At 42.0% G+C, this 24,972-nt stretch overlaps 1 protein-coding gene across 6 annotated transcripts in view; it reads right to left on the bottom strand.

The window, feature by feature from the left end:
- The window catches only part of LOC125232967 (papilin-like), a 179,117-nt gene that overhangs the window by 20,521 nt on the left and 133,624 nt on the right, over positions 1–24,972 (bottom strand). For 4 of the 6 annotated variants that reach the window (XM_048138820.1, XM_048138825.1, XM_048138821.1 and 1 more), the window contains exons 4-39: positions 24,744–24,878; positions 24,214–24,364; positions 23,793–23,916; positions 23,326–23,406; positions 22,104–22,279; positions 21,427–21,559; positions 20,871–21,093; positions 20,535–20,655; positions 20,128–20,307; positions 19,554–19,730; positions 18,969–19,154; positions 18,270–18,405; positions 17,599–17,708; positions 16,796–16,835; positions 16,625–16,687; positions 16,239–16,403; positions 15,608–15,781; positions 15,235–15,375; positions 14,705–14,971; positions 11,293–11,661; positions 10,630–10,695; positions 10,346–10,483; positions 9,849–10,050; positions 9,505–9,587; positions 9,224–9,340; positions 8,003–8,161; positions 7,584–7,701; positions 6,766–7,052; positions 6,113–6,289; positions 5,348–5,527; positions 4,775–4,901; positions 4,279–4,334; positions 3,450–3,620; positions 2,522–2,606; positions 1,886–2,007; positions 381–545 (exon numbers count right to left, since the gene is read on the bottom strand). In XM_048138820.1, coding sequence (XP_047994777.1) covers positions 381–545; positions 1,886–2,007; positions 2,522–2,606; positions 3,450–3,620; positions 4,279–4,334; positions 4,775–4,901; positions 5,348–5,527; positions 6,113–6,289; positions 6,766–7,052; positions 7,584–7,701; positions 8,003–8,161; positions 9,224–9,340; positions 9,505–9,587; positions 9,849–10,050; positions 10,346–10,483; positions 10,630–10,695; positions 11,293–11,661; positions 14,705–14,971; positions 15,235–15,375; positions 15,608–15,781; positions 16,239–16,403; positions 16,625–16,687; positions 16,796–16,835; positions 17,599–17,708; positions 18,270–18,405; positions 18,969–19,154; positions 19,554–19,730; positions 20,128–20,307; positions 20,535–20,655; positions 20,871–21,093; positions 21,427–21,559; positions 22,104–22,279; positions 23,326–23,406; positions 23,793–23,916; positions 24,214–24,364; positions 24,744–24,878 — 5,405 coding nt within the window. The remainder of the gene's footprint in view (positions 1–380; positions 546–1,885; positions 2,008–2,521; positions 2,607–3,449; positions 3,621–4,278; positions 4,335–4,774; positions 4,902–5,347; positions 5,528–6,112; positions 6,290–6,765; positions 7,053–7,583; positions 7,702–8,002; positions 8,162–9,223; positions 9,341–9,504; positions 9,588–9,848; positions 10,051–10,345; positions 10,484–10,629; positions 10,696–11,292; positions 11,662–14,704; positions 14,972–15,234; positions 15,376–15,607; positions 15,782–16,238; positions 16,404–16,624; positions 16,688–16,795; positions 16,836–17,598; positions 17,709–18,269; positions 18,406–18,968; positions 19,155–19,553; positions 19,731–20,127; positions 20,308–20,534; positions 20,656–20,870; positions 21,094–21,426; positions 21,560–22,103; positions 22,280–23,325; positions 23,407–23,792; positions 23,917–24,213; positions 24,365–24,743; positions 24,879–24,972) is intronic. The other 2 variants (XM_048138822.1, XM_048138823.1) reach the window with 2 other exon arrangements.

Below are 24,972 nucleotides of genomic sequence, written 5' to 3'. Positions count from 1 at the left end.
GGTGCTTCTCTTTTGTTCGTTTTTATAGTCGATAGCTCATAGCTTACTAGCTCGCGGTGGGACCAGTGCCTAAGGAAGGAACATAAAAACATTCGTCCACAAGCAGTTCCATACAAGACCAGCGTCCATAGATTATGGTAGTAATCTACTATTATTGACTTTGATCCCAAGCCGCACATGACATAGACACTACAGAACGAAACAAGAGATAAAGAAACAGAAATTCGTAATTAAAACATTCTTCTGCAAGGAAGTCCATCTTCACCTTCACCCAGAAGTAGTATGAGTATGTAACAGATCAGAGAAGACCAGTGTCCATAGATTATGGCGTTCATAGAGACATGTATCCCTCAACCCATGACTGTCACGTAGCCAGGTACCTTGCGGCGCGCAAATGATCTCGCAGAACTCCTTGGAGGGGAAATTGTTGTCGTTCCCACCGCAGCCAGTATACACGAACGGGACACACTGTTTAGCGGCGGAGTACGTCCACCGCTCCTCGTGGCCTGAGCAGCCGCCAGCCACAGTCGGCTGGAGGCATGTTGCTGGAGGACATTAAGTACTTCCAATTTATACAGTGACCATACTAACCTAACTCTATAAACAACGTAGGGTAAACTCGCCTCATTCGGTGACCCGCCTAATTCGGTGAAACAACCAAAAATCGTCTTTCGGAATAGTGCTTCAAAGCTTGTATCACCGAATTAGGCATGTCACCGAATGAGGCGAGTTTACCCTATAGATATCGTGAGTTTTGTGTCAAGTAGAATTTATAGCTGTACCTACTTAGAATCTGTTAATTAAGGCGTGGGTGTGTGGTACATTAGACTGCAAAGCGGCATTGTTCATCGCAAAATCTCCGACACAATAAGTAAGTATTAGTAAATTCACTAATAAGTTACTTTCTATTGTTACTACATTGTAGTATTTTGTAGCTTTATCCCGTGCTCCCCAATAGAAAGTAACTTATTAGACTAGACTTGTTCTTCACCGTCGTATGACTGTCTGTTTGACTGTTTTCACCAGTTTTATCAAAGCTGCTCCATCCAAAGTTAATAGATGTACAGTCAACAAACTTTATTGTATGTATATTAAGGTGTGTATAAATTTTTTGGCACTTTGTCTGTATTCATAGCTGTGTTGTTGACTGTAGGTACGTTGTTTTATTTGTCACCGTTGTTATTTTTTTCGCCCAACATAAATATGGAAATGCTGCATGAGCTGGCTCCCTTACGACTCCTTGCCATTTGGCCTATATGTATGATTTTCTTAACATTGGCTGATGCTGTCTTGCTCAGATGGCCGAAGAAGCCTAGTACAAATTGGTTCTTATAAAACTAACATTAACGAAATCTGTAGTTGGTAGTTATCGCCATTTACTTTTGGCTATACCAGTGCCGGCCCGTGCATTCTATCAGGGTAGAGCGAGTTTGAATTTCGGCACCCGTGGATATGGTAGCAAAAAAAAATATCGCGAGCGCAGCGAGCGCGAAATTTTTTCCCCTTTTATACGTCCCTGGGGCTGATAGTAGTTATTACGTACAGTGAGCTGCAAAATTGCATGGAGAAAGTATAAATGAACTCATTGATAAATTCGCCATGCATTTTTGCAGCTGATAGCACATAACATAGCAAACAAAAAGTAGTACCAGAGCGAGCAGGAAATCAGGCTTGAAATGAAAACGAGATTTCAAGCGTAGTGAGCGCGAAGTATTGATCAAGAACTGAAAACATGACCTATGTAAAAGTAGTAAACGCGAGCGAAGGCAGCGCGAAATTTTTTGTCTGTTGTCAGAGTCGGGATGCCCATTTGGGTGTTTTGCCACAACCAAATATCTGTACTAGGAAACCTCGTTTAGGTTATTGACAAATTTAAGAAAGTTACCTTCTGGTCGCGGGGGTGGTGGCGGCGGGGTGGTCGGGCGATTGCACTCCAGGTTGCACAAGTCCTCTGACACGAAGTTGTTATCATTGCCACCGCATCCACCGTATGGGAACTGGCGACATCTACACACGAACACGATAAATATTATAACAATTAATCGTGGAGATATGTGCTGCAGCTACTGTTGCTGAAACTACCCACAATCTAAAAGATTCAGCTTCAGGACGGAGCCCTCAGCGCTTTTATTTCTAGCCTACCTACTCAGTACTCACGTTATGGACTGTCCCATGCTATAGAAAATTAAGCGCTGAAAGCTCCGATCCTCTCCCAGACGCAAATGTGTTAAAGACGGTTAGCAATGCACCGAAGAGAAATTTCGAAAATTTCGAATGTTCTCATAGAAATTTCTTGGTATTGTCCTTTACACGTTTATTGCCAAGCTTTAGGGTTAATTTCTATGGCATTTTTGAGTTGATAATAAACATCAAATGAATTCAGCCTAATCTTAAAGGGAATGTTCTTAATAGCAACTATATCACAACGAACGAACTTTCTGACAAGAACTAGCTTCTATTAATTTACAGAAATTTTAAAAATGTTCTGCAATTTGGTAAAAGTAAAGAAGTTGAAACTCACTGCTGGTGTTTGGTGTCGAAGAACCATCTTAATCGGAACTGCCTGCACTCTCCGGGTGCCGCCGGCAAGGTACACTTGTCTTTCACTGCACATAACATACATTGTCTTAAGTCTTAATGCGTTGTCTAAGTAGTGGTCATGTAATCTAAACGTAACTTATCGACTATTACCTAAGGCCCACTTGCACCAACCACTTAGGGTTAGTGGGCTGTCATCTGTCAAATTCCATATAAAATGGTGGGTTAACCCTCGGGTTAACCCTCCATTTTGTTGGTGCAAGTGGCCATAAGGAAAATTTACGTTACAAAGTTACATAAACTTTCATATAGAAAACAGTTTTTTTTAGTTATTAGATATAAAGTTAGGGAAAGGAAAATTGTTTTATACATTTCGTGCCTAGATTTAAATGCCAAAATTAATTGCTTCGGAAGAACAAACAGTATGCATGCACGCAGATATAGAACAAGCACAGAAGATCAACACGTGTCCCATTCCCCATGTCTAGAAGCCAAAACCAATCGTCAGTTCCACCAAATCACTCAGCTTTTGACTCTAAAACTTACCACTGAACTTAAATGTTTACCTAGTACTCGCAAGTTTTTTTTTAATTCGGTCTGCAGGTTCTCATCTTGTAGGTACTTACGCCTATTTATAATTTTTTTAAATGATATACTTAGGCAACAAACGAGTAGACGAGCCGCCCATGGACATAATAAACAACATCAGGGGAGCCCCTTATGTGTTGCCGACCTTTAAGAGTCATATACCTGCTTCTTGAAGAACCCCATGTTATAGCGCAACTGGAACACCTCAGAAGGTAGTTCATTTCACAACTTGCACGTTCTGTGCAAAACTGAGCGAGAGGCTCGTTTGTTCTTGGTTTGCCACGTGTCGAGAGAGAATTAACTTATATCCTACTGACACTCACCAAATGATTTCGGGCAAGCCTCCTCGCACTGTTTCTGGTCGCTAAACTTGTTGTCGTTGCCACCACAGCCGCCGTAATAGAAGGGAACGCATCTGTCCTCGTCCCGGTTGAAGGACCAGTAGGGAAGGTTGTCAGTGCAGTTGCCAGCGTCCTGAGGTTGCTCGCACACAGCTGTACGGTATTAGGGAGTTAGAATACCACCACCCGGTTCTGAGCGCCTGGTATGCTCGCACGATTTGTTCTGCTGCGTACTTAACACGACAAGACTGCTATAAGTAGCATACGCGTATAGCTTTTTATTTTCTTTAGCCTATGACAGACGACGTCACTAGCCGTCCGTGAACTTGTAAGTGGAAAATTGGTATCTCTGATTATTTGTTACCGCAAAATCAGGTTAATTGTTGAATTACTTAAGAAGATCAGAGGGCTTTTCAATGCGAGATTTCTGTCACCAAACCTGAGCTTATAAGGTCGGTAGACAGAATGTAAGTATTTAAAAATAGATGCATAGAAGAACAACACAGCAGACTACGTTTCAGCATAATAAGCGGCAGAAAGAAGAAAGTGTTAGCATGATAGAGAAAATTCAACAAATGTACCAAAAACCATAACTTCTATTCTACATTTTTATTCCATAACCATTGTGAGAGCAAATTCAACTAATCTACTAGAAATCTATACCCATTCTGCAGTTTTATTCCATTACCAACATGCAAAAAAGAAAAAAAATCACAACTCTCATGCATTTAACTGAATGGTTCAAATAGTAAAATCTTTGGGTTAGATATCTTGACATAATTAGAAATCCTTCCTTATATAAATTACTTACGTTTCTTTGTGCCTGGTGGATTACACTTCAGCATGCAAGCTGCCTCAGATATGAACCTGTTAAGAAATTCATATAAAAATATCGTAAGAAAGGGATTTGTTGTTGGAATTAATGAATTTAATGATGATAAGTAAAAGTACTCGAATTATAAAGCGAATTATCTCAGAGCGTAGAAGAGCGCTGGGATCGATGTATGTAATTCACTCCCAGCTTACTGCTGAGCTAGAGCACTGGGAGATACATGATTGATAAATAAAATAAAATAAATAAATAAGTATTATAGGACATTCTTAATACACAGATTGACTGAGGCCCACGGTAAGCTCAAGAAGGCTTATGTTGTGGGTACTCAGACAACGATATATATAATATATAAATACTTATATACATAGAAAACATCCATGACTCAGGAACAAATATCTGTGCTCATCACACAAATAAATGCCCTTACCGGGATTCGAACCCATATGATAATAATGATGAAACGGTGACATACCTGTTGGGATTGCCCTCGCAGCCTCCCCACTGGAACTCTTCGCAGCGCTCCGTAGTTTCGTTGTAGCCCCAGCGACTGAACTTCCCGGCGCACGGGCCTTCTTCGATCGGCAGCTGGCACTGTTCTTCTGTTAACACCAAGTTTACCATTTAGGGTGAATCAACGATATAAGGTCACCGCTAAACCAAGAAAAGAGCCACAATAAGATGGTCCAAAGATCTAATTAAGCTGGACGCAGGAATGTAATGGATAAATGATACCGGCGTAAGAAGATGGTTTGTGATCTTTGGGGGCGGCCTTTGTCCAGCAGTGGTCGTATTTTGGCTGATATGATGATGATTGATATGAGGTGACAAGCCCGTTCGGCAAAATGTTTACCCAGTATCCAGAGTGTCCTAAGAGAAGTGTAGGTTTTATTGCCATGAAAATAAAATCTTATTTAGGTATATTTATCACGACTACTAGGCTGAATACTACGTGTTCACCTTGTTGGCTAGAGGAGCTTGGGTAGCAAACATACCTTCATAATGATTTTGTTATGTTTGACTATAAAAGGGTTGAATAAATAAGTACCTTCACTATGTTTAGGCGCGCATTGCTTCTCGCACTCTTCTTGCTTGTCGAAGTTGTTGGCGTTACCAAGGCAACCGCCGTAATGGAACTGCAGACACCTCTGGTAAGTGTCATCGTAGTACCAGCGGATAGATGGGTTGTTTGTGCAGCTACCCTTCACCTTGGGTAGGTGGCAGGCATCTGGAAATGGGATTGTACAAAAATATTAGATTGAGATCGGGAGTCGGTTAATGACCAAAGCACAGCAGTCTGAATTGAGAAGTCAACCTAGGACAAAGTTATGTATTTTGAGAATGGTGCGACCGAATAACGCAACATTGATGATGTTTCCAGTTAAAGCATCGCAGAAGATGTTATAAAAGCTTTATCTGATGTTTAGAGGTGAATAGATATTGGCAAATAATATTTTAGTTTGAATATGAAACGATAAAAAGAAGATAGTATTGGATGTATAAGAGCAGGGGCTCATTTCTCAAAACTTGTTGTCTCAAAACAAAGTTACAAGTTACAAGCGGAAGTCTCTTTCCAACTTGTCAATTAGACATTGACAACCTTGTAAATTGTAACTTGTAGCTTCTAGAAATGGGCCCAAGATGCGTTCTTTAAAAAGTTACATGTGATTCTCAGATAAAACGTGAGCATATTCCTTTTAATATTTTAGGAGCACATAAGTTTCCAGTTCCAGATGTCTCTATAAAAAACGTAGCAAGTGAAAATCATTTGCTGAGTGACAGAAAACTGTATACTTAAGTCTGTGTGTGTTACCTCTCGGAGCAGGTTTGACGCACACATCTTCGCACTCGGCCTTGTCTGCGAAGCGGTTGCCATTGCCCTCGCAGCCGCCATAATGGAATCGGGAGCAGCCGCCATAGTCGGTATCGTAGAACCATTGGATGGAGTAGTTGGTGCAAGGTCCTTGCTCGTACGGCAGGGCGCAGGCCGCTGTAGAAAATACCATTTTTGAGACTAGTAGAGAGTACTACTAAAGTGATAAAGAGGTGCTTGAACATGACTTAAATACGAGTATCCAGATATAGCTATAGGTATTAACTAGGGATTTTTCAGAACCCTAAATACTTACTACTTGTCTTTAACTTTCAAGGGTGTGCCAAGAGATTATACAGAAACCGGTATAAAACTGTTATGAAAGTTGTTTATGAAAGAATTTTTGGCGATGAGCAATTAAGCATCATACCTACATGATCCTGAAATATCATGATAAAAGGCTGGAATCTAGTAGTACCTATTTATATCTTATCTTATTGTCCTCGTTTAGAGCCCAATCTAAGTTAAATAAGCCAAATACACGTGAGTAAATGCGCCCACGATAGATGTCCACGAGACCCCACGATACAGGCGTAGCCTAGTTCTGGAATGTTTTTCTTTAATAGTAAACGTATTTCTATTTCTATAATTACCTTGCTTATTAACAGGAGCATCAGCACAACCAGTGAAGTTCTTGCTCTGGGACTCAGTGACTCCATCAGGGCAGCATCCATACTTGCTGGAGGCGCAGTCACAGCCTTCCTGGTTGGGTCCAGTGGCGGCGGTGACACCGTCACCACAGCACCCGTGTGTGGTCTCCTGGCAACGGCAGCCCTGGAGGTTGAAGCCGACGGCGGGCGTCTTGCCGTCGGGGCAGCAACCGAACTGGTAGGTATGGCAGCTGCAGCCTTCGAAGTTGGGGCCGGTGGCTTCGGTGTGCCTGTCGGAATTTGAGGTTTAGGAATGTTGTTTTCCTAGTTAGTATCTTGAGGGACGAGCATTGCGAGCGATTAAAATCATATAAAGAAGCCGACAGCTGTACACTCTCAATGTTATGACACCTTTCTGTCCTGATTCCTGGGATATGGCTGAAAGAAACCGAATGGCACAATCAAGGCTATGACGAAACGGGCTCACGAAACGAAGCGCTAAGTAGATATCTATCTCTATCGCGCTTGCGTATTGGCGCGACAGAGCCAGCGGCGTATCGCTTTCTTGCCGTTTGAAGCCGTCGCAGATCCTCCACCAATGCCATCCCGGCTACTGGGCCTGACCCGCCTGGGATATGGATGTGAAAGAAACTCGTGATTGTACTATTGTTTAACCCAATCAAGGTTTATGACCGTAACGGGGTCAGGAGAAGAGCAACCATAACAAAACTCTTGGCAGTGACAGTCTAACAGTCCATGATTATTGTGTCACAAGAGATCTTTAACTTGGACATAGAATAATTTAAAGTCAGGGGAGTTACCTGTCAGGGCAGCATCCGTGTGGGGTATGCTCGCAGCCACAGCCTGCGTTATCGGGTCCTGTAGCGTAGCTTCTTTGGTCGGGGCAACAGCCGAATGGAGCATTCTTGCAGTCGCAACCTGCAAAGTAAATTGGTTAATGCAGTAAATGCCAATTTTAAATACTGATTCTTCACTTCAGTTCTACTGTGCTGCCATTTCCTCGTATTTCGATTTAGACTGGGTCCAGTCGCCGGTTGGTTGTTGACGGGATAGCAGCCATGAGGCGTGAGTAGACAGCAGCCGAGCTTGTTAGTTCATCATCACAGTTACCTTCTTGATTGGGGCCAGTCGCCGGCTGGTAGTTGTCGGGGGTTGCGGGGGCAGTATCCCATGTGGAGGGAACAGCTTGTTGGGTTCATCATCATCATCACAAAGTTACCTTCTTGATTGGGGCCAGTCGCCGGTTGGTAGTTGTCAGGACAGCAGCCGTGCGGCGTAAGCAGACAGCAACCGAGCTTGTTGGGTCCGTGCGCTGGTGTGTCACCGTCGTCACAGCACCCGAACTCGGAGGTACTGCACGCGTGGCACACTTCCTTTCCTTTAAGATCAAGCATTAAACAGTTAGAGCTTTAGTTATGCCTTTTCTAGATAAGCTTTATTTTATACCCCAGATACTATATGAAATGTGAGAGCAATGATCATTTTCTAGGCAATTGTCTTGTTTTTGGACTTGGACTAACTTCATAGATCAGGGAGCCAAATCGGGGCAGCGGGATTCTTACAGGTAGTATCAAAAAAAAGCGCTGGTGGTCTAGCGGTAAGAGCGTGCGACTTACCTATAATCCGGAAATTACGGGTTCCAACTCCGTCGTACTAATGAGTTTTTCGGAACTTATGTGCGAAATCGTTACTACTTTTAGAAAAATTTGTATCTTCGTCTGTCAATGAAAAGAAAATTGTAGTAAGTATGTATGGAATGCATATAGATTTACTGCGTTTTAACTTTGAGGAACAGCGTGAGATACGAGATTTTTTAAAAGTAGTGACGAAATATCGTTTGATATTTGTCAATCGCTTTTCGGTGAAGCGGTCGCATCGTGAAGAAACCGGACTAATCCCAATAAGGCTTCCGTCCCTTCCGGGTTGGAAGAAAATCTTGAGATTAGTTGTCCATTAGACCCCAAGCTCCCATGAATAATGGCGCAATTTCATTAGTCAATAGGGCCCGCATGCGGGGTACGAGAGATTTCTGGAACGCGTGCCACAGGGCCCGCATTCGGGGAAATTGAATAGTAATAGTAACTTTCATTGGTTGTTATCTCGCCTGCGGACAGTACCCGTATGCTGCATAACGACCAATTAAATGCACCACTTTCATTGGTTGTTATCTCTCATGCGGGGACTCCCCGTATCCTGCATACCGAACGAGTTAACGAGCAATGAAATTGCACCACTTTCATTGGTTGTTTTCTTGCCTGCGGGGACTCCCCGTATGCTGTATACCGAACGAGTTATCGACTAATGAAATTGCGCCATCGTGGCAAACACCGGGATAACACAAGGAGGATGAGTATCAAGAAGAGGATGAAATATTTTTACAATCTAGAATCCTGTTTCATACAATTTACATGCTGAGAGAAAAGTGAATTGTACTACGAACCATCAACGATTTCGCATTTTTCGGTGACTGGTTCGGTTGTCGTTTCTGTGGTGGTTTCTTCGGTAGATCCGGTTTCTGTCGATGCATCAGATCCCGTAGTTGCGTCCGTGGGTGACTCTAAAATAAACAATTTGGTTCACAATTTTGGTAATTCAGCTGTAAAATTAATTAGAATTAGATAATGCATTACTCGTAGGTACGCAAACTGTTGCTGACTTTGTACAATAGTACGGTTTTTGACCCAGTAACCTTGGTGAATGAAAATTTTGGTTTGACTGTACCTGTAGTAGTTGTAGATGTTTCAGGGCATCCCGCCTTATGCGGTCCGGTGGCTTTGGTCTCATTGTCCGCGCAGCAACCAAACCTAGAACAAAACACATTTAGGTATTAGAACATTATTTATACTTGCCGGCGGGCTTCCCGCGTCCTTCTTCGTGGCCCTCCCGCTGGAGAAATTCAATTAAATTCAATTTTTGCATTAAATTAACACTTACAGTTAAACCTTACGTGCTAATTAGTTTTGTATTTCTTAGGATCTAACAAGAAACGCCATCGGGACATTGCCGTACGGTTGCCCGTATTTGGTGTAGGTACTTGTAAATTCACAGGAGTTTCCCCTACTTACTTGGAGAACTTGCAAGCCGGCGGGCATCCCTCCTGGTCATTGCCCTCAGCGGGTGTCTTGCGGTCAGACTTGCAGCACCCGTACAGGGTCTCCTCACAGTTGGGCACGGGACAGTCCCTATTGCGTGGGCCACCAGCTGGAGACACGCCATCGGGGCAGCAGCCGTATTTCGTGTCCTTGCAAGTTGTTGGGGTTGGACATCCTAGGAAATTACGTTAAATTTTAGTAAGACTTCTTGTTGTTTCTTCTTGGATTTACTTCCTTCACTTGGACAAAATCGGATAATTTTGATTTTTCAAGTGAACATAGTTCAAGGGATGGAGTGACATGGGCTACACTTTGTCTTTTTCTAACCCCCACTTCCCCAAAATGTGGGGTGGAAGTTTGTCTGCAGCATTCCGCAATTTTTGAATTGAAGCCGCGGGAAAAAACTATGACAGTAGTAAAAGAAGGAAAGGATGGTACCTGTCTAATTACTGTTTTTTTTTTCAATATACCTTCATCGAACGGCCCGCCTGCAGGTGTCTTCTTGTCGGGGCAGCACCCGAACTTGCTCTTGATACACTTGGCCGGCTTGTTCCTCGGTCTGCAGCGCGTAGACTTCGTTGACAGTACGGTGGACAAGTCCCAACGCGCTATAAGCAAAATTATATAATGTAAACAATAAAAGTAAATTAAATTAATAATTGTAAAATAATTATTGTAAATTATATAAAAGTAACACAATTTAATAATTTTAAACAAGTAAGCTTCATCAAAACATATTTCTTGATATACTTACTGCTTTCTTCGGATTCAGTAGTTCCATCAGTTGAGCCATATGAAGAACTCTCAGTAGATCCGGTTCCTGAAGGGAAAAAACAATTATTAAAAACATCCTATAGTTATTAGTATAGTACAACCACAGACCAACCCCTATAGACATCTATTACAAGACGACTCGCGGTCGCCAGCCTTCCTAGTATTTGCACTGATATAAGCGCGGGCGCTCGCCGTGCCCGATCAGTATCGACCAAGTAACAGACTCGAAAGCAGCGCGTGTTTTTCGCACAAAAAAATTGGAAAAGGGTATTTTGATGCCTTAAAGATGTCCACCTGTAGTGTGAAATGGTGTGGAAAGGTAACAAGAAGCTCAAATTTAAAAACAGACGGCATTACATTCCACAAATAAGTCATATTTATAATTTATTCAGAGCCGGCATAGGTCAACTTACATTGGCCACTTACGCGTCAGTAGAGGGACAGTCATACTTCTGTCCCTTTTCATCTGGCGCGACTGCCCGCCGTCCTTGAAACGGCCAATCACAGCGCGCTTAACACATTCCCCGCCCGCTCCTCGCACCCCAAACACTGGTGACTCGTATCGCGAACCAAATATACAAGACTGCCACTCTATAGGAGGTTCTCTGTGAGTACAACGGATGCGAAATAAAAATATGCTAACCGGCTTCTGTAGTTGATTCAGTTGCGCCTGATTCCGTCGAACCTCCGGTTTCTGTGCTACCCGATGGAGTGGTTTCTCCAGCATCGGTAGTTGTAGAAGAGCCTTCCTCAGTTGAACCGGTGGAACCTTCCGTAGTGGATAAAGACGAACCACCAGTTTCGGTAGTTTCACTAGGTGTGGAGCCGCCAAGTTCAGTGCTTCCACTAGACGACGAGCTACCAGCTTCTGTAGTTTCAGTGGAACCTCCAGTTTCGGTGGATCCAGTGCCTGTCTCAGTGGTTTCAGTAGATCCGCCAGTTTCTGTAGACCCGCTAACTGTTGTGCCGCCTTCAGTCGTGGAACTGATATCTCCAGGGCTAGTAGATGAACCTGTGTACAAGGCGGTTTGATCAAAATCAGTTGCTCTAGCGCCACCTCTAGTGCTGGTTGGCTCAATTTTACGATTAAGGTGGCTCGCTTTCCATACAAAAAACATCTACCATTTATTTAGTCACCGCACACTACAACTAAATAAAAATATGCGCATACATCTACTATACATTATCCGTCGTCGCGGTAGTGAATGAAATACATTGTTTCATACAGAAATCATGGACAAATCCATGTGAATTTTTTATTAATTTTACGTAAATGTGCGTGCCAAATTTTGTGTACAGACACAGAGCCGTCATATTTCGCGCATTTTTAATTGACATTGTCATCAGTGACACTTGGCTCTTGACAAGTAATTATTAAAGATATTGGTTTAGTTAACTCAAGCAGACTCAGAAATAATGACGCATTTTGTCAATAAAGATACATATCGTATATTTCGGCACTGCTAATGTAAATCGAAATGGCGTCTTGGTCAAATGCACCGATTATGAAGCAGGTGATTCTGAGTTCCATCCCGCAGTTTTTTTTAATCATTTGAACTTTTTTTGGATTTTTTTTATATATTTTTTAAATGGAATATTTGACTATTACTATATTGCTTTCCTATTTTTTATTTTCATACAAAAATACAATACAATCCTTTATTATGCCTTTGTTGATAAAATAAAATATTACACGTCTGGTATAATACATTATACATAGGTCAAAGTGTGGGCATAGTATTAGTAATGTATTGCATTTACTGAGCTGGTTGACCTATGTTATTGTTGTGTGAATGTTTTTCTTCAACAACTAAATGGTTATATACAAGAATATGGGTAGCTTTTGCACATTGTAATTTTTCCTCAGTCACCCGTTGACCACGAACGCTGTAAAAGTGTTCGAAACATCGGGATGAATTTTAAACTCATTATACGCGATTTAATCCGTTTTCATAGTTTTTATTTCATGAGTAACTATCGCGGTAACTGAAGACAATATTAACTAAATGGTTACAAATAATAATTATCATCAAATTATCATCAATATAATCTGGTCCAGGCAGGCGATTATGGTCACGCGATAAATGATAAAACATCTGGCCGTCCCTATAATCGCACTTACTAATAGTGCGACAGGGACGGCCTGATATTTTATCGTCTATCGCGCGACCATGCTTCCCGTGCTGTACTAGCTTTAGCCCGCGGCTTCGCTTGCGTTAGAAAGAGACAAAAGTAGCATATGTCACTCTCCATCCCTTCAACTATCTCCACTTAAAAAACATGTCAATCCGTCGCTCCGTTTGGCCGTGAAAGACGGACAAACAAACAAACACACATTATCTTTGGTGAAACAACGAATTCTTCCACTTCAGATTATAGAGTAACCAGCTTTTCCCATTTATAATAAACTAGCTTTTGACCGCGGCTTCGCTCGCGTAAGAAAGAGACAAAAAGTAGCCTATGTCACTCTCCATCCCTTCAACTAAATCCCCTTAAATAATCACGTCAATTCGTCGCTTCGGTTTTGCCGTGAAAGACGGACAAACAAACAGACTCACACCCTTTCCCATTTGTAATATTAGTGGATTGACATGGATTTGACATTATTATTTATATTTAAATAATTATATATGTATAGCCCAATTTCGTCGGTAACAGCGTGTTATGTAATGGCGTCGTTGGGGAACAAACGTCTGTCACGCCGTGAAGGTGCGTTCGATTCCCAGGATTCTATAAACTTTTTGTATTTTTTTGGATATAAATTTCGTTTTTTTTATTGACCGAGCAAGAATGGAGAGCCGAAGGTATCAATTTTATCTTAGAGAACATATTGATTTTTTTATTGTCATTTTGATTTTCTATTTATTAAGTTGAGATATAAAACACAACTTTTAATACCCTCGCTAAATATAATATTTTATCGAAATCACTCCTTAGATAAAAAAAGTCCACTTGAGTTTTTAAAGCATTACGTTACTCAGTTAACTATTTCATTTTCATTTACTAATTTAAGATTTCAAAAGCGATTTGAATACCCTTGCTCCATCCAAAATAAACAATTAGAAAAAAAAATCATTCGGATCGTAGTTTAGAAACTAAAATTTATCTATACTTTTTGGAATTTTTTAAAATATCAGATTAGGATAATTATGTTAGAAATTCTGAGTTCGACGAACCCAAAAATTATTACCATGTAAGATAATAAGTTTTTAATCTTTTTTGTGGAAAACGCTCAGTAACTACTGTACGAGTACATATACATTTATGTATAATAATAAAACAAAAAATAGTGTCACATAGTGTTGTGTTCCTGCCGGTGAGTAAGGCTGCCAGAGCTCAACGAGGGTGCGGGGTGCTGACGACGGGAGGACTTACGGAACTAATTTGTTCCGTCTATTGTCCTTTGAGTCGTCGGCAACCCAAACCCTCCTTTGAACTTGTACACTCCTTTTTGCTGTGCATACGCAGCAAAGGGGAGTGTACAAGTTTCTAATGGGGCGGCGACGCGCATGCGACACTCTTCGAGTTGCAGGCGTCCATAGGTTACGGTGACCGCTTTCCATCAGGCGGACCGTATGCTTGTTTGCCATCGACGTAGTATAAAAAAAAAAAGAGAAAAAGTCCTGGATTCGAACCCAGTACTTCCATGCAAATCATGCGATGGCACGTATTTACCGCAAGGCTATTTAAACAAGCTGTCGCCGCGTGAAATTATCGACTAGAAGGAATACAAAAACACTGTTTGTATGTGTGAGTGGTACTTAAAAATAGTGTAAAATAGTAAATTTATTTACATTAAGGGGATTAACGTTACAATGAGAAGTTGAATGTTTGTTGTAATACGTCAATTTGAATATTAAATGTTCGCGAAGCATAATTGAAAGTATATAAATGCCTGTACGACTCCACAAAAAAAATAAGACTGGTAATTTGCAGATTAACGCCATCTAACGCAGCCTGAGCTTCGGGTAACCTAGGCGAGCCACCTTAAGTACTTAACGAGTACCTAGCCTTAACATCTGTTTAAGAACATGTTTTATCCAAGTTTTGCTCACCGTCACTTGTGACCGTGGATCCGCTAGATGTAGTAGCGCCAGAGCCAGAGGTTGTGGTCTCTCCCGCCACAGAGGAGCCAAGGGTCGTCGACCCTGATCCGGCTGTAGTGGTCTCCCCACCGGGAGTTGTGGTCTCCCCACCAGGTGTTGTGGTCTCCCCACTGGATGTTGTAGTCTCAGAACTGTCCGTTGTTGAGTCAGAAGTTGAGCTAGTTGGTGTAGTTTCTTCTGAGGTCGTTTCAGTAGGTTCGCTTGAGGTGGAAGCATCTGGATAAAAACATATGTTATAAACACGTAATTTAGTAGTAGACTCCGATCTGCTTAATTTGCAATAGTTTCACTAATCTTAAAGTAGCACTTGTCTTAAAAACGTAGCTTCGTCATAGTGATAATATTCCGAAACAATATATTTCACGATTTTACTTACAACAGATAATAAGATAGCAAAACAGGATAGGTTTACAAATCCTCTTTATAGTACAACTCAACAAAGAAACCATAAACAATAACCAATAGAAACCAGTACTCACCACTGCTCGAGACTCCAGTAGATCCACTGACGGTTGACCCACCGGTCGTGGTCTCTCCAGCCACGGTAGACCCAGCAGTTGTGGTTTCACCAGCCACCGTTGAGCTGGTGTCGGAGCTAGATCCCGAGGCAGAGGTGTCACCTGAAATATATTCATAGTTACACATGTTACGTTCCATAGTAGCACTGGCTTTGTCGCATCAATGGAGAAGAGCGACATAGAGAGGTAACTACGGTACGACAAGGGGCGTAAATGTGAACTATTGTACCTAATCTTGGTTACAGGCCTTGATCTTGCCTTTGGAGAGGTCTGCGCCTGGTGATCCTGAAGATCGTTAAATAGTCTCTCCCTTTGCCAGAATTTAGGTTCTTACCGCTACTTGAGACTCCAGTGGACCCGTCCGTGGATCCTGATACTGTGGTCTCTCCAGACACCGTGGAACCAGGTGTCGTGGTCTCACCAGCCACGGTGGAGCCCGTGCCCTCCGTCAGGTCTGAACCTGATGATCCTGATGATGTTTCGGTGGTCTCGCCTGAACCAGTAGTGTCTGCGTAAATAAAAAGGGTTATAATCAACACTATTAGTCTTGATTGACTAAAAAAAGAAGAAGAAAGATTTAATACCTAGAATCGTCCCACGATAAGTTTGCAATGATTTTCACAGCCTCGCCAGTGCAGATGTATTTTAAACGTCAAACTTTGATGAAATTATGACGTTTACTTAACCCTTGCAGAGGCGGGGCTATTAAAATCTATGCAGACTTATCGTGGGACGATTCTACCCTCTAGTAAAAAAAACTAAATCTAAATCGGTTCATCCGTTCGGGAGCTACGATGCCACAGACATACATACACACAGACAGACAGACAAACAGACAGACAGACACGTCAAACTTATTACACCCCGTCGTTTTTGCGTCGGGGGTTAAAAACTGAATTACATTATTGTTCTGTTTGTCTCTCTTTTGTACTGTAGGAGCAAGTAAAAAGTCTGCACAAACTCACCACTGCCCGAGACTGTTGAGCCAGTGTCTGTAGAGCCTGGTGTTGAGGTGTCCCCAGTTTCACCCGAGCTTGTTGAGCCGGTCTCTTCAGTCAAGTCAGAGCCGGTAACCGTAGATCCAGACTCCGTGGTTAAGTCAGTTTCGCCAGAGCCTAATTCTGTGATATCTAAATTAAATAAATAAAACATTGATTATTATTATTATCTGTTGCTACAGTTTTTTAAGCAACAAAAAAGCACAAAAAAGCCTGCACAAACTCACCACTGCCCGAGACAGTTGAGTCAGCATCTGTGGAGACTACAGTATGCCTCTAGTGCTTTGTATAAAACGACTTGTTTTCTTATGAAACATGCAAAATGGATTATTATTTCAAGATATTGTACATACCTGATCCGGTTACTGTTGAGAACGAGCTGAAATCGAATTCCGTTTCAGTAGCTCCGGAACCTTCTGTAAATAGAAATAAAGATTATTTGATCAATTATTTTATTTGATTACCTTTTTGTATTGAAAATCGTAAATTTAGCATAAATATAATAATAGTATATGAAATATTACCTGCTGTAGACGAAGCGTCACTAAACATCATGTCACTGAGCTGGAAATAAACAATAAATTAGAAAATAATTGGAAATAAACCATGAAAAATTCATATAAAAATATTACGCTTGGAGATCCTACAGATCCAATTCAATAACATAGCACCAGCGATGTCCTATTCTATGGACTGTGCCCTACCGTGCGTCTCATATCCCCCCGCCGCGATAATCGTCCATATTATATTGATGATGTGAGTAAGACACAATCAAAATGATTTGATAGTATGGTATCTTGATACCGCTCAAAACCGAGCAAAGACGTGCTCTTGTGTTAGAGGCAAATAAATATTCATTTTGGGTCATCGCGCCAACAAAGTATGATATGTCAGAGAATTACCGGCACGGAAAATAGCTCGTGTGTTATAGAACTGCATACGAGACCTCGTACCTTGTAAATCGGCGCTCAGGTATAGAGGTAATCTTAATCGAAATCTTTGACATACAGCGCCGGCCCGAGCACTCAATCAGGGCAGAGTGAAATTGGCGCCTTAGTTACCTTTTTTAACAAACTCGCAAACGAGACTGTTCTTACATCGACCATTTTGGCACCCCTCCTATGGTTTGGCGCCTAGAGCCGCTCCACTCGCTTTGCGCTTCGCGGCCCCTGGGCTAGGGGATTACCATGAAGTACTAAATCTGTTCAGTTCAGGTTGAGAGAGGGACGGAGATATATAACTGCTATAGCTGTGTCCTTTTCTCTCAACCTATACTGAACAACCTATACTGAAACCCCACTGATAGTATGATATGTCAGAGAGTTACCGAGGTGCTGGTGAGAAGCTCCGCGCCGACCTCTTCATCCTCCTCTTCCTCGCAGTCGGGCAGATCGTCGTCGTCCATAACCGTTGTGGACGACACGGACAACAGCTCGTCTGTTATAGACAAATGTATGTTTAGAAATGTTACATTTAAAGGCAGAACAAATTAAAAAATTATTCAGTGTCCCTATTTTTAAATCTGGAATGCAGGCTTAGTCCGGTGAAAACAAATTTCGTTATTAGTTACAAGCTTCGTAAAAAAGCAAAACAATAGTAAATCTGCAACATGCGTCTTCAGTAAACTAAACCTAAAAACCTACAACTTAAACACACCCTGCAAGTCACCACCAACAGGCAGCGTCCCAAAAGGTAGAACTAGGATTTGGTGAAAATGTCGTCATATCTACATACGAGTATTACCTACAAAGGTATAGGTAATAGAGTCCAAGTAAAATTGCGTCCCGCGTTACGAATTTCACTACCCCCATTCCCTCCTTTGGGTGTTGTAAAAGTCGACTGTGGGATATGGGTTGTGGAATTGAGATGAGTTCATGTGATGAAATACAGAGGTAAATTTTTGTGCATGTACCTATTAAAATGACAGATAGAGAAAGTGAGTAAAATGTATGTTGATATGGTTTGGAGACGTGGAAAGAATTAATGAGTAAAATGTACCAATGTTGCAGGGCTCAGGGTTGCAGGATTGTTCTTCATCAGGCATCTCTGCTTCGGGACACGAGCTGGAGGCGTTGCCGCCGCTCAGGCACATCACCTTACGGTACTGCACGCCGCCGTCGCATTCTTTGGTGCACTGTAATATGATAAAAAGTAAGAATGTATGAAAAGTATGATAGTATAAACGGTTGTTCTGGTCTTCTTCGGACGCGTAATAAAATTTGTCCTTTTCACACTATTTGTAAGTGCGATAGGGACGCACCAACGAAACAAAGTTTATCATCACACTAGTGTGCTACGTCCACTGGACAGTCACAAAATGATTGATCTATTTTACGACATCAAAAGCATGCTCTGTAACTAACAGTTTACTACCTTACTCATTTACGTTTAGTGTTTAATTGGGTGGTATCCTAAGTTTTTGCTTCAGAGCTCAGGGTGGAGCTTAAACGGCATGAGAAAAATCTACTGTATAACCATTGCGTCGCATATTAACCCTAAATTAATTATTGAGTGAGTAGGTATAGAACAATACCCTGGACCCTCTTCGGTCCAAATGGCGTGATGGGGAACTATACAGCGGGGCAGTGCTGATGTAGCTACCTACTTCGACTATGTGTCGAATTTGGCTTCGTCGACCTTTTGTCGTAGCATGGTTGGACCTACGGCACAGTCAGTAAAGAAAAGTTTTAAAAGTACCTCGGTCCAGTTGGCTGTGAACCAGTTAGCAGGGCAGTTGCCTGCAGGAACTTCGCATGGAGTAGTGTCGTTGTACTTAGACTCGGCGTCACATTTGGCATCGTCGACCTTCTGTACTGAGCCACCGTCGAAGAAGCCGCAGAACACTTTGCGCGTCTTCACGCCTACGCCGCAGTCCACAGAGCACTGGAAAAAAGACGTTTCATTATTTTTAGGTGTTTTAACAACTGATGAATGAACAAGTTCCTAAGTGAAGTTTCGAGAGTCATACCAACCACAATTTCTATCTATACCATTGGTTATGAACTCGCCGGAATGCCGATGTAAAAAAAAATGTCTATTACATAAATTCGTCTGTGACGGATACGGGACTAAGGCGTTCATGTGGTTTTTAACCTTCCCGAGATGATAATGTATGTATGAAAAAGACTCATGCCTTAGTGGAAACTCCAGACAGAGAAACTTCTTATAGAATGACCCGATCTTAAATGACTTTCTTTACTAAGTATATAAAACTCAAGTATTAGTAGTGTGATAATAAACTAAAACATATCGAAGAGGGTTCTATAGGGTCAGTATACTCACATTGGTCCACTGCGTGGCATACCACTGCGCCTCACAAGCCGGCAGTTTGGACTCGTCACACGGTTTCTGCATCTCCGGCTTGCGATGGTATGAACACAATGCTGAGTCTACGACCTGACGGTCCTTGGTGACGCAGAGGGCCTCACGAGTATAGTACTTGGAGACACAGGAGTCGCACTGAAATAAAAGGTTACAGTTAGTTTGATGGACATGATTGGGAATTCGATATGATTCTGGCAGGGGGCGCTACAAGGTTTGGGGAATTTCGACCTTTGCCACCGTGACCGGATGGCCGAATGGTCCAGGCATCCGTCGCGAAAACGGAGGATGCTATTTCAAAACCAGCTTTGCATCCAAGTGTCCAAGTGTGGTCTTGGTAATTTTTTCTCTGTACCTATAAGATATTTATTTCAGTTTATAGTTTGACAAAGATTTGCACAATACAAGGTTGATACAGGACTGTTAGCCCTTTCACCTGTATGTCCGAAAAAAGATTTTTCTCAATCATAATAACTGCGTTAATATGTGTACGTATTTTATAGGCATCACAATATAACTGTATCTTAGAACTTACCCCAGTCCAGTTGGATATAACCCAGTCGATGCCGTCACACGGGTGGATATTACAGGGCTGTTCTGCGGCAGGCTTCTCGTCTTCACAGCTCTCGTCCACCAGCACTTCCACTCGGCCGTTGGTCTTCCTGTGGCAGACCACTTGACGCGTCTGCTTGCCATCGCCACAGAGCTTGTCGCACTGAGGAAGAACAGATGGTTAGGTATTGACGGCGACTTATCAACCCACTTTGCCTTTAATTTTGAGGCTACAATTTTGACGAACTTTTTCACTTAATATTGTGGGATGTTGATTCTGATGATCATTGTTTCAATCTATCTTATGGCCAAAAGCCTTGATCAATATCCTGCGAGACTTCGTAAAACATGTATTTGAGTCTCCCGTCTTTTAAAACAGGGTGGACTTACAGGTTTCCAAGGTCCAGTGAACCACGTCGGGCAAGAAGCATTGACGTTGCACTTCTGGTGCTCTTCGGGCTTATCGCCGAGCCGTCTGAAGCATTGGTTCTCATCCACAATCGATGGGTATCTGAAATTTACAGCAGAAATTAAATCACAAAAGGCCTAATTCCAGGACCAACTGCTCAGCAAAATATAGGCAGGTTTCAGTGTTTCACTTTATACAGCTTCTATATCATTCAGATGGAGACGAGTGGTGCATACCTGTGTCCCGTAGTTGTTATGTTCTAAGAGTGATGCCAAAAAATATTAGCTGGTTTTGGCTGAAGGTTCATTTTGACTTACCCGTTAGAGATGATCTTCTGGCACTGCACAGACCGCGATTGCGAGCCTCCAGTACCACACAGCTTGGAGCAGGGCCCCCACGGGCTCGGCACCCACTCTGGCATGCACTCAGCTAACTGGCAAGTCTCGTTGGCAATAGGCCGGAGCCCTGCGTCGCAGAGACTGTCGTCCACGACTTCAAGCTCGTCGCGCGTTCGGCACGTCACGTTGCGGGTTTGGAAACCTTGAAAAACACGCCATAGACATTAATTAACAAATAGTACCGAACGACTGGATTCCAAATCTAGCCAGGAGACCTTCAAATAGGTGGAATAGTAAAAGGCATGTCCCGAAATATTATCCTCCTTTTTAGTCACAAGTACATGAATCACAGGTGGTTTGTTCTTCTCGTGCAGATACCTACGAGTGTTTACAAGTAAATAGTTTTGCCAAGAATTTAATGGTGATGCTGATGAGTTATTATGCTCTAGTGTTTTCAAAAAGAACTGTTTTCTGTCAAATCAAGAGTTTACCAATACATTTTGTCGTGTTGGTTAAGATTTTTTTGGACATGTACCTGTGCCGCAAGTAACGCTGCATGGCGAGAATTCCTCGTGCGTCCAGGTGTAGGTGGTGTTGGTGGGCGGTGCCAGGTCCTTCGGGATGCTGTACTCGTATTTGATGCCCACGTTTGGCTCTTGCAGGAGCAGCTGAAAACCAGAAATTGCACGTCACATCTGTTTACTGAATAGGTATGCTGAGAAAAAAGGGATTTTATTTTAGCTTACAAGTTAGCCTTCACATTATAACTCATTTGCTAATTGTACTTATTGATTGATACTGTGGAAGAAGTTAGTAAAGTTTCATCAACTGTCACACAATACATCATTACGCTGATCTGTTTAAGATAAGAAGAAACCTCGTGAAAAGCGGACTTTCAGGCGGTGATGGGTGATTTTGGAATCGTTGGTTCATAAACCAAGGTGGTTGCGAAAGTCTACAACGACTTCAATTACTTTTAGATGTCGTCGAAACCATATTGCCGTAGTTATTCTAGTCTATATCATCGAGAGGAAAAGAGCTGATCTGCTAGTGGATAGTCTTACCGAGAGGTAAAGTGGCTCGTTGATAGGTAACCCAGACACCTCAGCTTGTCAGGCGCCGCGAAGCCCTGAACACTTCGCTCGTAATGCCAGTGAACGCCGGCGGTGTGTATAGTGTGAGGGAAGCTGATCTGGTAATGGATAGTCTTACCGAGAGGTAAAGTGGCTCGTTGATGGGTCCCAGGCACCGCAGCTTGTCCGGCGCCGCGAAGCCCTGAACGCTTCGCTCGTAGTGCCAGTGAACTCCAGCTATCTGTATCGTGTGAGGGAAGCTGATCTGGTAGTCGCCGTTCAGGTAGTACTTGTTGTCCTTCTTTGATCGGAGAGCTGGAAACGAGACGGGATTATGGTCAAAATGTGAAACTATCCATAAAGCAAGAAGCACATTTATACTCTCAGCTGTCATTAACTAAGCTGACTCGTAACGGATTTGTCAAATTCAAAACTGTTTTAACGGTACCAGAGCCGGCCGAATCAAAGTATGTTTTTCTATAATGTGTTTAAAATGTATTTAAAATTTATTATTTATTAGTAAATTCATCATTCTCCATTTCTCCTCGCTCATGTTGTAAGTTTTGTTGTATGCCCTCCATCGTACATCCGACAGTGTTTTTCGACACATTCTTAGTTTTAGTCCTATCAAGGACTATCTTTTTTAAATATTTTGGTGGCTTATGGTTGGTGTCATTTAAATGAATGAATTTCTTAGACACTCCATCCTATTCCGGTTAATAGGTGAATACTATGAGACTTCGTTAAATTAAGTTTTTTACCCGATTTGAAGAGCGTTGGCTTTAGCAGGCTGCTGGCTTCATAGCTGTGGTGGATGATATCCAGCTATTGTCAGAATAAAGTTGAAAGATCATATTATTAAATAAAATCTGCGAACAGCTTCGTTCAGCAGTTTTTGTTGTAGATTTTTTATCGAAAAGTGGTTACTTTGCTTTAAATGCTTAGTAACGGACACTGCATCGACTGAATTCCTAGTAAAGTGGATATTTGGAGACTCATCTACATTATCCTTGTTTCATAGGAATCGTAAAGAAATTGCCTTTCAGATAAGGTATAATGTTGGTTGCCTGGTAGTGTTGAAAATGATTTAAATGCAAGTTTCGTCAACAGGAATCAAGTTTTTGACAGCAATTTGTCGCCGAATTATTTTCAGCGATCACTTTAATTTTATCTATCTAGTTAGTTGAGAATTGCTTTTAAACATGATTCTAACATAATAATTTTGTGAATCTGGCAATTTGAATGGTGTAATGTATATATAAAGTAAGCTAGAAATTATACAAGAAAAAGCACTCTGAATTTGACAAATCCGTTACGAATCAGGCCTTACGTGGTTTGTAAAAGTGTTTTGAGTTACTTACCAAGATAATTGTTAGATTTGTCTATTTCCTCAATAACAATGTTGGTTGCTCCTTCGGGTATTAGAAGAATATCGTTGTATCCTGAAAAATAAAACATAACTTATATTAGCTGCCAAAGGACAATTATATAAAGATTGCGACACCGATTCATCTCAAGAGTTTTGTATCATGATGTATATACCTACGCATCATGTATTTTTGGCTCTATAACAAGATGTCAAAATTAAAATTTGAACAAATCATTGTCAAGGTCATGCATTTAAGGGTTAATCAGTGAAATAATATAGGAGAGTTGTAGGTAATACTGCATTCTCTTTGGTTGAGTAGGTAATATAGATACCTTGGACATAATCTTGACGAGGCCGGCGTTGGTGAAATGTAAGGGGTAAAGTGTCAAAAATCTCTCAAGAGGTCTAGAACAGCATTTGCTTTGTGATGGAAAAGACATAATTGAGTATAATTAATACCTTGGACGTAATCTTGGTTGTCGATGATACCGGCGTTGGTGTGGCAGTTGGTCCCGTTACCGCGGCACACGCGGCACTTGTCCTCGCGAGCGTTGGAGCCCAGCATCATGTCGCAGCCCACCGGCTGAAAGAATATTCAATTAGTCATTTAGCATACTGTCTCAAATAGAAAAACAAATCTTACAAAATTTCGCTGTTGACATGACATGAATTAATGATCCATGGTGATAATTGCTCTAATAGCCACAATTTTGTAAAGTGACCTGACAAGTGCCATCAACACAGTCGTCGTTACACCTCGTGCCTTGATCTTCGGCGCCTGTCGGTAGTAGAACCGCTCACCCTTCGGCATGCAGGTCAGCTAAAAGTACCTAGACCGTATAGGACCCACCTGAGGATCCTATAAGGCTATTATAGTCACCTGACAGGTGCCGTCGACGCAGACGTCAAAGGACTCGTCATTACACCTCGTGCCGTCCTTGACCTTCGGCGCCTGTCTGTAGTAGAACCGCTCGCCCTTTGGCATGCAGTTCAGCTCGCACGGCCGGGGACCGTTCGTGTACGGCACCCAACTGAGGAAGAAAGGTTATTTTAGTGAATTTAATTCTTTTGATATATCATGTACTTCATTACTACACTAAATTTAGAATCCCGTTGTAACTGTCCTAAAGACAGGAAGTTTTTCAGAGTAAAGTCAGTCATAAATGAGTGCTAGGGTGTGACTAAGCTAAGTTGAAAGCTAATTTGATAGCACAGCATATATTTCACATTCGAAAGACAGTCTGTAAACGTAGGTACGTTGTTTTCTTGAAGGCTTTTCTCCTTATCTTCGAACTTAGCGCACTGTACGGTCCGAAAATCAATCCGATCAGGGTAATCTTGCTTGCAAATATACCCCTTGACACCCCCCACCTATTTCAAATTCAAGTGACTAATATAGTCTGTACCCACCTGTACTTTCTACCCTTCAAGGGTTTGTCGTTGAACTCGGCGCACTGCTCCGCCCGAAAGTCGGTCTGGTCGGGGCAGTCCTGTGTGTTGCACGAGAAGTACTTCGTGTCGCCTCCCGTACAACTTGAGCCAGACCTGGAAATTATATTTTTGTTGTAATAGGAATCCAAAATACAGTGAAAATAATAAATTCGCTCGTTGAAACGAGATGAAGTAGGGAAAAGTAAAA

Source organism: Leguminivora glycinivorella, chromosome 13 (genome assembly GCF_023078275.1).
Source record: "Leguminivora glycinivorella isolate SPB_JAAS2020 chromosome 13, LegGlyc_1.1, whole genome shotgun sequence".
Classification (NCBI taxonomy): Eukaryota; Metazoa; Arthropoda; class Insecta; order Lepidoptera; family Tortricidae; genus Leguminivora; species Leguminivora glycinivorella.
This window is presented reverse-complemented; position numbering and strand designations above follow the sequence as displayed.